We start from the raw sequence: 11916 nt of genomic DNA, 5'->3' as shown, positions 1-11916 counted from the left end.
GTGGTAAAAAGGATTATTAGAACGGAAGAAACACCGAGTGAGATATTAAAATCCGTTGGGACCAACCCGTGCAGCTAATTAAATCCTGTAATTACGCGAGCAAACTCGCGAAGAAAGTTATTCTATAATAATTGTTCGGACCGTGCAATCTCTGATACTGAAATGCAGTTTATGAAACATCTAACAACATGTATTGTTTTAATGTTCAATAAAAATGTTCTCGAAGAGTTTTGTGGAAAACTTACATCCCCTTGAACCTCTTTTTCCTATTCCGACAGAATTATCGAAGAAGATCAACTGATGCTTATGTTTAACCTGATTTTTAGAATCTAATTTTCATACATTTTCTAAAACACAATACGATTCTAAATTTTGAATGTTTAATCAACAATGGATTATTGAATCGATTATACATGATAAGGCAGACGTAAAGGTAGAATAATGTATGAATAAGTATTGATTGAATATTGATAATGAATAAATTATCCCTAGCCAATAATTCAACCTTCGTAATAATGGAATATACAATAATACTGAATAAATGAAGATTCGTAAGAGTAAATAATGAATCGACTATAAATTTAGGGTTAACCAATACAGAAACTGATCTAAAATAGTCAGAAAGCATATCTAACTGCCAGTTCTCGAACGTGTAACATGCTCTAAGTCAACCAAAAGAATGCAGGAAAAGTTGCTAAGGACGAATGTATTATATGCATTCTACGTGTCCTATATAGTTCATATCGATTATTAAAACGTACCAGTTTGTCGTTTCGTAATCTTCTCGACATATGTAGGAGGAGAACAATCTTGTTCGCGACGTACACTTGAATTAATGACGTCGTTAATGCGCGATTCAACAATAACGAGCACCGATCGTCGTGGAAATGTAATTACAGAGAGTAGCGGTCGTGGCAGGTGGCAACTAAACGGTATACAACTGACGATGAGTGAAAAACGCAAAGGAACGATTGCATCTATACCTACTTGCTACGCCTCGAGCCACTACTCCGATTCTGGCCTACATTCAACTTCAGACAAGTAAAAACTCCACGATCGATGTCATAAGCTATAAATTACAGTCGGCTATTTTGTAAATATAAAATATTACCACTATTGTTCAGCTACTTTTCTGTTACCCCGTACTATTCCTTTGCCACGTAAAAATATGTATTCTTATTCAAAACAGTATTTTGGGACTTTGATCAATAAGGTTTCATTGAAACTTATAGAAGTTTATCTATATTTGTTGAAATAGAGGTTGATTGCTAATCTAAAATTGAAGTATTCGTTTATAGTAATCTCGCAAATAGATGTGCTGTCGAACCTAATTTATACATATGCAGGATGTGCCGTGAAAACAGCCTCTACAATTTTTCTACCAAAAAATGGTCCATTTTGTTAAAATGCATATCGTGCAGCTGCTTCGCACTAGGTAGAATTCGACAAGCTGCGCAACACTATCAGCTTCGTGATTTTGAGGCTAGTAGCAGGTGATGACGATACTGGCAGAGTGGCTCGAACTTTGAGGGCCTTCGATATCGCAATGGTGGGTCTTTGATTACGGACGTCGTCTAGCAAATGCTCTTCGTCTTTCTCTGTTCTCCTACGATGACGGTGCATCTTCCTCCACCGTGGCTTGTACATCTACTTTGAAAGACCACATCATAGGTGGCCAGGTCTGGAGGTTCGGCTTAATCACAACCCTGCAGCACGAGGTTATCCTAATTTCGTAGTGATTAAACGTTGCCAGCTTGTAACGTCGGCCAGGGGACGTGAAATTTCCGAAAATTAAAGCCCCTTCGAAATTTATTGATTCATCTCTTAAGTTGTTTCAAATTTAAATCACGAACTTGTTATAGATATCTATTTCCGCTAAATACTTCAAGATGTTGCAAACTGCAATTTAGAAATAGTAAGAGTTACTGCATTCCAGTTAAGCTTGATTTGTAGCGCGCAGGTAATGGAGAACATGCTTTAAACTAAATTTTTAGCAATTTTTAGCTCAAGCAAAACCACTATATATCATCGGAAAATTCTGTTTCATAATTTTCAAACGACTCTTGACTAATTACACCATACATTAACCTCGTTATTATAAGCTTATTACGCTTAACTACACGACCGTCGAGTGTAATTAATGTCCAACCAGAAGAGGTTATTACGAAAATCTAATTTATATTGAAACTCGGGCTGAATGACCGAAAGAAATTGTATATTATTCGAACCAGCTGTAATTCGAAGTTTATTCAGCCGAACGAAGAAACGAAAGCTCGTCCGTACAGCGACGAATCGATCTTTGAACGAGGTCAGAGCGCGCCTCGATATACCCTTACGTTGAAGTCACGGCGTTAGAACGTGCACCTAATTAAAAGTTCGTACTACTTCTGTAGAACCTAATGGTATGGTGTTACCACTGGCGGCTGTCGCACAAGAACGAACGTCCGCAAAGAACTGTCCCTCGCTTCCCATCTGGAATTTCTCCTATCGTAACTGGAAAAATTCTCCCGAAATTCTTCACTTCCAACTAACCGTTTCAACTAAATGACTAACTAAAAGCGGAAATCTTCAATATTATTACTTGAAAAATAGCCAAAAATAAAGTGAATATCAAAAAAATCATTTTATTCGGAATGTTTCGTATTCAGTTTAATGTTAGAATTTCGTATTCGGGTTAAGACAATACGAAGAACGTAACTAAGCAATTGGGCATGAAAGGATTGTAGGCTCTTGAAAAATTGGAGGGTAATACTTTATGAGGTAAGTAGCCAATGTATCCCACTCCCAACCTAAGGTTGGTTACTCTTTTCTTCGAGCCTGTAGACTCTGGAAATCGGGTTTGCAATACAACGAGGGCTTTCAAGGTAGCGTGCAATGTTGGCACTTGCCAACCGAACGATAAAGTTTCCTCTGAATTTCCCGCAACGCCCCTGGCAGGAGACGAGTTTACGTGGATTTGCTCCAATCAGAGTTTGTTACGTACACACACGGTACATAGTTGCCAACGAAAACACCCACGACGATGACATTTTCTGTGGTATAGTTGATACCTATAGATCGAGGACGGTTTGCCGTTTCACCCTTCTTTTAATACTCTGCCTGTCGCATAACACGCCTATGATCGTTGAAGAGTTTTCACATCGAATTAATACTTAATATTCACATAGAAAAACTAAAATGCATTTAATAACTAATGAAAATACGTTATCTGTGATCTTCGTACTCGTAACATCAGCAGCATAAAGATACTTCTACCTTAACGACAAACGAAATCTACTCCCTACTTCGATTCCAAGGAATGAATTTTACACAGCGAGCTCTTGTTACCGGCTCTATATTTACCTAAATCTACTACAAAATTCCCCAACAAATTTTCGAGCCAGCCAGAAAGCCCTTCGAGCAGCCGGTGCTGCTGTCGATTTCGCGTTCACAATCGTCGAACTTTTCCCTGTCACGGGATTAAATCACGAATCCGTGCGCGCCTGTGGATAGCTAGAGCGGAAAGTTGGACGACTGGAAAGGAGTAGATGGAAGGGAGCTAGGTGTAGGTTCTCCGCGTAATGCTAGGCCGCGAATGATGCGAAAACTTGTACAACCTTGCCCTGGGGCCTCCCTTTGAATTTCAATGGTCGATCCTCGGAGAATCACAAACGTTTCCGCGAAGACTAAGTACCGCGACCGACGTTTTCATTTTCTCCTGGGAGTGCCGTCTGTTCAACGTTGAATTTAAATCTTTGCTCTAACCCCTTCGCCACCCTTCTCAACCGCGATCTGTCCCCGCTCGTTGCGCCTTTTTATGCATAATTCTCTAAAGACGCGTAGAAACGATACAACAAGCAAAAAGAACCGGCTCGAGTTTACGGGTGCGTGATTAAAACGTCTGTAGCCGGTCTCACCGTGACAGGAATTACCAAGGTAAATCACTTTTGACCTTATTAACCGCTCATTTTCTCGTCTGAAAAAAGGGGGGAGGATTCTATCGTTGCTCGCGTTTATTCAGTCTCGTCCTCGTTACAGTGGTACAACTCTCTTTGAGGTGAAGTGATATCGATCGTTCCTTGGTCCTCTTCAAAGTATCTTTGCCTTTAAAGTGTTTTTAGCGGATACTGAATGGTGGTACGTATTTCCGCTACCTCGGCGAGTTAAACGGTATTTCAACATTTCAAGTTACAAACAGAATCGTTGTAAATCCGTCGTTTAACAGGAGACGTTCCTCCTCTCTCGTTATTTTTTAAACGTTTTACGAACGTTTTGATTGCTCAGAATCAGCGTTGCATTCCAGTTTCTGAAGCGAGTACATCCGACGATATTCAGAATCGATTATCTTCTGTTATTACGTTCTTTTTACGTGATATGTATCGGACGTTTGGTAATTTTTATTCACAGAATCGTCGGGCGTTATCGTCAGCCACTTCGTTAAAGCCATCATTGTGCCGTGGCCCCTGTAGATGGCTATATAAATCCGGGACTTATTGAGCCGCGTAGTTAAGTACGGGCGGTTAAAACAATTAGCTTCGCTCGACGCGGCTGCACTAGCCCCGGTGTAAACAGCCCTCAGCAGTAATTCTGTTATCGGCGCTCGACAAGCATTCATAGGCTTAACGGGGCTTATTTCCCCATTCTCTCTCTCTCTCTTCTGTCCACTTACTCTCTTCTCTTTCTCTCCCTTTTCCTCTCTCTCTCCCTCCCTTTCTCTCTTTCTCTTCTCAAACCTTCTGCCCTATACATCTATGTCCAGCAATGCTGAATTAGTAGCTAGCTTTATCATATCCAAAGTGCATCGATTTGAATGGCATCGCCGATGAAATGAAGCTTTTGGACGCTCGAAGCTTGCCCGTCACGGTTCAACCGGATTTCTAGCTACTCCATGGTTCGCCGAAAATTATGATGGATGACAGACCGTTGCTACGTCCGTCCCCTATTCATCGTCTTTCCGTGTTCAACTTGACGTCTTCATTTTTAGAGGGCAGCGATAAGTACAAATCTCTATCTAACATTCGCTCTACCCTACGTGCTCTTTACATTTTAAACGCTTGTAGCAGAGTAATTGCTCCCACAATTTATTTGACGTTACTGCCACGAAATCGAAAGCCATCGTTCGCGAATCTGCCAACCGAGTAAGGGGAAAGAAGAACGATAATGGATCGCTTCAAACGACGTGCTGCGTTGGACGAAAGACGTTATGCAATTTCGCGCATGATCGTCTATTCGAATGCATTCACATGAACGCAAACAATCGTACGCTCAATGCTGATTCCTCTCTGCACATGCGTTATCCGCTGGCCGGACACTTTAGATAACAACACGCAATAGAAACTTAGATATCCGAACCATTCAAAAGCTGTACCACTCTTTTCGCAATTGTACGTTGCGCAATGAAAAGCACTATATCTTTGTGATCCCATTCTTGGTAGTACTTGTTGAAATTAACTAGAACACCGTGAGAGATACATACCCGTAGAATAGAAACTTAGATTATATCTAACCATAGTTCAAACAGCATTTTTTTTCAGAGCGATGCACTATATCGTTCTTGCTAAAAGCTTACGCGAATTTAGAAATTTGGGACACTTTCGGGAAATGAATGGACGAGACCGTGGAAAGTGCTAAAAAAATCGCGAAAATTAAAAGTCCACGATAAAAAGCCGGTCTGCATATTCGAATGTAGAGCACTAAAACGAAACGCACCGTCGTAAAATATTTTTATCGCTACTCTAGTTGCATGAGCATTTTCATCAGCGCACCGTTTTCAACGGGCACGAGGCCACAGATTAGAGAGATCCAACTTTTTTTTCCTCGCCGCATCTATTGTTAACGTAAAAATGTTCAATGATTCGTATACGTAACTGATCGTAGAACCGATTTTGTGATTGCCATAACCAGTTTTTCAGCATTTTGTTCTGTTCCTCTTTTTCCCGTTTCGAATGACACCGGACAGACCAGAAACGCGACCGGATATACGAGAGGAGCTTCTTAGCGGAGACGTCACAAAGATAGACGGGAAAAAGAGACTGACGATAACAATAGATGAGGACTCATTTCCGCAGCGTTGGTCATTATGACGAGATTACACACAGAGAGTCTGATAATAGCCTCGGATCATTTATAAGTTTAATGTCGTGCGACAAGATTACTATATTTTATAAAACTTTTCCATTTTACTTCACAGGGTAAGCTTAAAAAATGATTAAATCGAATCGTCTTAGATCTCTTTCAATTTTATCGCGTTCGTGTTTATAGAATAATTAATTAATTTAAAAGGGAAATTAATCATTTCAGATTTCATAAAGGGATTAGCAATTGCGAAGAATTGTTAATTTAAATTATGCCAGATTTAATGAATTTTAACCTAGGTTTTATGAAACAGATTATGTAAGCTTAAAATGGAATTAAATCGTCCGAAAATTATTTAAATGAGCTATAATATAATACTAAAAGTACGCTTTGCACTTCCATATTCACAATACATTGATAATCGTCTTATGGTATGAGTAAATGGTACCACTTGCTATGAGGATTCTCATCAGCAGGTAAATTATACGGAAGTTAAAATGCGATTATCCATACGCACAAAATAATGCAGTTTACAGAATTCACTGTCTTGCCAGTGACTATGAATTTTTCAAAACTCGACGAAGCATGCCATTCAATATTCATGCATGGATAAAGAAACTCCTGACTACGCGATTCCTGCGAGCTTTTTCGATCCCGTGGGTGACTCTGCACCCACCTCGAGCCTCCCTCTTTTTCTCCCGTTTGCCAAGTACAAAATACGTCCACGGATCATCGGCTCGATTTTTCACGGAAATATTACCGCGAGACTCCGCTTCGTTGCTGTTCTAAAAGTTTCCTATTCAATTTTTCAAGGTTCGCGATTTTTGTAAAGCCACGGTATATTCTTTGATCGTACTGATATAAGAAACGGAGCAAAACATTTGATAAATCGAATTACCTAAATCTGCTGAATGTCTTTTACTTTTGTACTTGTACACGTGCAATTTAGATATGTATGCAATTCTTTAATATTAGCATGCAATGGTAAATAACACCCCCATGATGAGGAAGAATGCAGCAAAACGTTTATTTCTAGAGTTGTCAGTGTTTCCAGCAAAAAAAAAAAAAAAAGAAGACACGATAATATAGGCTTTACAGGATTTAAAGATTTGTCGGATAGAAATTGCTAGCATGCCGTGCAAAGAAGGGCTTCCGCGAGACTTCTGCACGTGATACCGGTAAAAAAAGAGAACCGTGCAGACGATGGTTTAAAATTGAACGATTCGCGTTGCTCCTATCCGGGAGCTCGAGCACGCAGAAGCAGAAGGGTGCAAGAGGTAAGCGCAATTTTAAAATCGCTCGTGCGTTAAAGGATATAGCGACGTAGAGAGTAGAGGCACAATACTCGCAGGAATCTAACCGGCGATAATACTTAGGTACTCACCCCCTCGTTCCTTCTCGCCACGTCTCTCGCCAGTTCTGGCTCTTGATTCCTCTGGGTCTCGATATCCGTTGAAATCGGGATTCGTCTCGGGAATAACCAAGAAATTCCGCGTTGAAACTTCTGTCGTTGTTCACGATACTTGGACATTATTTTAGCTGACTCTTGGGGGAACTGTACCGGATGTCGATCGCTTGTCCTGAAATATTTCAAACCTAAATCATTGCCTAAAATGTTTCAAGTTAAATTCAGATTATTTTCAATACATTTCTTCAACATATCTACTCAGTCATTTTTGCTATTTACAAATGGACTAATTTTAATTATAAATGAGTCTTTAATAAAAAGAAAAAATCAACACAAGATCATGTAATGAGATTAAAATTAGGCGGTGCGGACATACATAGAATAGTAGCACAGGAAGTTGCTGCTTCCTTATCGATGAAGTAAATCGTTTGCGTGGTAGACAGATTTCTCTTCACAAGCTATTATCTCTCTTCTCTCTCTGCAGCTGGCTGTCGATATCCCAAAAAGGCTGGAGATTATTGGACCTCTGTAAAAAAAAACGATTTTAATTCGGCTACTTGAATTCGTTCGATGGACGTTTAATTAAATCTGTAGAAAAGAAAATCGATGATATATACGATATCATCACGATGTCGAAGATTAACGTTCGAAACCACAGCAGTTTCAATTACTTTTGTAAATCCTCTTTGTTCTTTTATGCCTTAAACTTTTTCTACTTATAACTGTAAGGGACAGTTGGTATTCTCACAGAACAATGGAGAAGAATTAAAAGATGTTTCTAAAAGACATCATAATCTATTTCAAGAGATAGATGGGAAACGAAATTTAAAATGCAAGAATCCATTCCTACCATTACAGACATCGTGAGGTAATGAAAATATTTGTGGACATATTTCTTTCGAAAATACGTACACTAAACTCGTAACATATTTTTACATTAAAAAATTCGGTCACTGTGCTTACCAAGGGTTTCTTGCTTAGAATCTCTCCCAAAAATACAATCTTTTCGGCAAATAAGACAAGGGCACATCATAACAACGTAGTCAGTTTGGCGCCATAACAAACACTGATGACCCCGAGCGGAGAAATCGGAAACTTGCGGAAGACTTAACCCTCTGATTCGTCGAATTTAAACTGTATCAAAAGCGGTTATCGTGTGTTCAACGTACAATGTCAACGGCTTCGCTGCGCGGTGCTGCGTGTCTTCGTCGGAGACGGAATTTTCAGAGAATATTAGTAGAAATTCGCGATAGGAAATGTAGCACACGTGTCGTATTAGTAGATCTATAATTAAAGTCTGAAAGTATTGATTTTGAAACGTTATACGTAAGTTGCACGGTGTAACCAGGACAATCAGTAAAAGATCGTGAACCGGTTGCGTGCTCTCTTATACTCATGACAAGAATATAATTTCGTCTGAATAAATATTATACGGATTTGAAGATGACTACGTCGTTATCGTTACTAGCAAGCCACGATGAGGTGGTTCGATGCTCAAATGTACTCGTAAATGGAGGATGTGAAGAAGGTTAGTGTTTAACATACTTTTCACACATACACGTCTGACAAAAATAATTACTAACTTTGGTATGGAGTTGACGAATATGTATATATTTTATTTTCATATAGAATTTTTAAAGTTTGCAATAAACCAAGAGGAAATGAGACAAAAATGGTTGGCGTCTATACAGGAGTGTCAACGTCTTCATTCAGCCTTAGAAAAAGCTCATCAGGAGGCAGCCGATTTAGATAGAAAATTAAGTCATGCTAGGAGACTTTTGGATGAAGAAAAGAAAAGGAGACGAACTGCTGAAGAACAGAGAAATTCATTGGTAAGTATTGTATTTTCTTCCAAGTTCTATAATTGAACAAGCCTAACTACATTCTGTAATTATTTTTATATTTATAGGAAAGACAAATTGCTATGGCTAGAGATCTCCTATTTAATGATGGTGGAAGGAATCTAAATGATGAAACTCGTGAAAAATTACAATTTTTAAATAATACGACATTAAATGGCCGTAACAGTAATGTGCACATCAAAGATGTACATCAAAATGATAAGTTAGTTTCTATTTCTAAGAGTAGCCACGAATATCTACTATTAATTTCACTAATTAATTTGAGAAAGTAACATTAACTATTAATTTCAGATTAAATACTATAGCGGAGCTGGACTCCACTGGCTCTATTTTAAGTGATCTAAGTTGCTTTTCGAAATCAGAAGATGATTTAGATGTTAGTGCAATGATTTCGCAAAGCCAAAAGAAACGCGAGTGGAAGGAGCACCGACCTAGCGGTGAATATTCCGCAAAGAAACGTCGTAGCACAATACAAAAAGCAGAATTAAATTCATCAGATAGAATAATAGCCACAACTACTGTAGTGATGCCTAAAGACGGCAATATTACTGCATCTTCAGTAATTGAGGCTATACCTGGTGATGAAAATGCAGACCCACAGGGTCCTTTACATAGTTCACGCAAGAGACGTAAAAGCGGTGATCGTAGTAAATCAAAATTAACTCCTGCCGATACAAATGAAGTACAAACGGATACCGCTGTAAGTGATTTTACTCGAACAACATGTTTGTTACGTTTGCATTATAACTTAACTGTCAAAATTGTCTTCCACACATAGCCTTCTGCACCAAAAATGGAAGTACTTACATCAGGATCAGATTCTGAAGGTGTATTTAAACCTAGTCCCAATATAGGTGGTTATACTTTGAATACAAAATCTGCTAGAGGACATAGTTTTATAGCTAAAACAGTAATTAAACCAGAAGTCTGTACACCATGCGATAAGAGGTAAAATAGACATAAGTGTATTTATGTAATTGAATTCATAGTAAAGTATATGTATAAATGACATTATAGGATTCGTTTTGGAAAAGTAGCCTTAAAATGTAAAGACTGTAGAGCTACAGCTCATACAGAATGCAAGGACTTGGTGCCATTACCATGTGTACCCACTGGAAATACACCTACATTACGTGGCACTTCAGTAAGTGGCTTGAATTTATGAAATTTTTGTTTGTAATAGAATTTTATCATGAATGATATTTTCCTAGGGAACAATAGCAGATTATACACCCATGATACCACCAATGGTACCATCATTAGTTGTTCATTGTATTAACGAAGTAGAATTAAGGGGAATGAATGAACAAGGACTCTACAGGGTAAATGGTGGTTCAGTAGAGGTAAAATGTTTGAAAGAAAAGTTCCTTAAGGGCAAAGGTGCTCCCAATCTCTCTGATGTTGATATACCTACGATATGTTCCACACTTAAAGATTTCCTCAGGTGCAATAATTAAAATAATTTGTTTAATACAAAGTTTAAACTGATAATTATGATGATTTGAATATTAGAACAATTTAGTTATTTTTTACTATCTATAGGTCATTACGAGAACCGTTAATTACTGTTGGACTATGGGCAGACTTTGTTCGTGCTACTACTATTACTGATAAACAAGATGCTGATGCGGCTTTGTATCAAGCTATTTCAGAGTTACCTCAACCTAACAGAGATACACTGGCTTTCCTAATCTTACATTTACAAAGAGTATCGAGTAGTCCTGAGTGTAAAATGCCAATAAGTAATTTAGCTAAGGTTTTTGGTCCAACATTAGTGGGTTATAGTTGCCAGAAACCATCACCTACTTCTCTGCTTTCGGAAACAAGTAACCAAGTTGCTGTAAGTATTGCAATATAAAATTAGAAAATTAGGGTGCTTAAGAAATAAAAATTTTCTATCTTTTACAGATAGTTGAAAGTCTGTTAAAAATACCTTCAGATTATTGGGCAAATTTTGTTAATCCTGAAAACCTAAATGGTATCGGAACCCATAAACCTGGAGAATTACAACACACACCATCTCAGGAATCTTTACTTAAGCGCAGTATTTCCCGCGGTTTCTTTAATACTCCACTCACTTCTAGGTCTGAATCTGATTATCAACTCTACTTTAAACCTAATCTCGTATAATACTTATACTGATAGATATTATTTTGTTACAGTCGGACTTTTATGAGAAAAAATAAAAAATATTTCATGACTCCTCCTTCCAGAGGAATTTTCTAAGAAGAATAGGTATGTATTTATACCATAGTTATACAGAGACACAAACAATTTCTAAATAATTATTGACTGTTTGAACATTTGTAAATGATTCATATTTTTTTCAATGTGCAACTTGACGTTTCTATATTTCGTTTAGAATTTCGTAGTATTTTGACTTTAAAACATATTTTTGTATAAGGTACGATACAGAGTAATATTAGATATTAAAAGTACAATATTAGAGATTCGCAAAAATTAAAATGTTAGTAATATATTATGTTAAGTACTTATTATGACGATTTTGTACGTTTGTATATGAAAAAATATGCTGTAACCTCAATATTTTTTTAATTTGAGACTAAAATCTAACTATATGAAACAAAGTGA

The 11916-nt window shown here is 37.9% G+C and overlaps 1 protein-coding gene across 1 annotated transcript; it reads left to right on the top strand.

Moving 5' to 3' along the window:
* The first annotated feature begins 8600 nt into the window (after window positions 1-8600).
* On the top strand, window positions 8601-11828 carry Tum (Rac GTPase activating protein tumbleweed). The gene is made up of 10 exons (XM_076909904.1): window positions 8601-8990; window positions 9092-9294; window positions 9372-9526; window positions 9616-10024; window positions 10103-10272; window positions 10342-10468; window positions 10536-10768; window positions 10867-11164; window positions 11233-11408; window positions 11487-11828. Exons 1-10 carry the CDS (start codon window positions 8906-8908, stop codon window positions 11548-11550), a joined length of 1920 nt encoding a protein of 639 aa, XP_076766019.1. The 5' UTR covers window positions 8601-8905; the 3' UTR covers window positions 11551-11828.
* Window positions 11829-11916: the final 88 nt, after the last annotated feature.

This window comes from Xylocopa sonorina, chromosome 1 (assembly GCF_050948175.1).
Source record: "Xylocopa sonorina isolate GNS202 chromosome 1, iyXylSono1_principal, whole genome shotgun sequence".
In the NCBI taxonomy this organism is placed as follows: Eukaryota; Metazoa; Arthropoda; class Insecta; order Hymenoptera; family Apidae; genus Xylocopa; species Xylocopa sonorina.
This window is presented reverse-complemented; position numbering and strand designations above follow the sequence as displayed.

Coding starts and splice junctions, on each gene's coding strand:
- Tum (XM_076909904.1), top strand. CDS start 8,906: ATGACTACGTCGTTATCGTTACTAGCAAGCCACGATGAGGTGGTTCGA. Junction 9,295..9,371: donor AAGAACAGAGAAATTCATTG/GTAAGTATTGTA, acceptor TTATATTTATAG/GAAAGACAAATTGCTATGGC. Junction 10,025..10,102: donor AAGTACAAACGGATACCGCT/GTAAGTGATTTT, acceptor TTCCACACATAG/CCTTCTGCACCAAAAATGGA.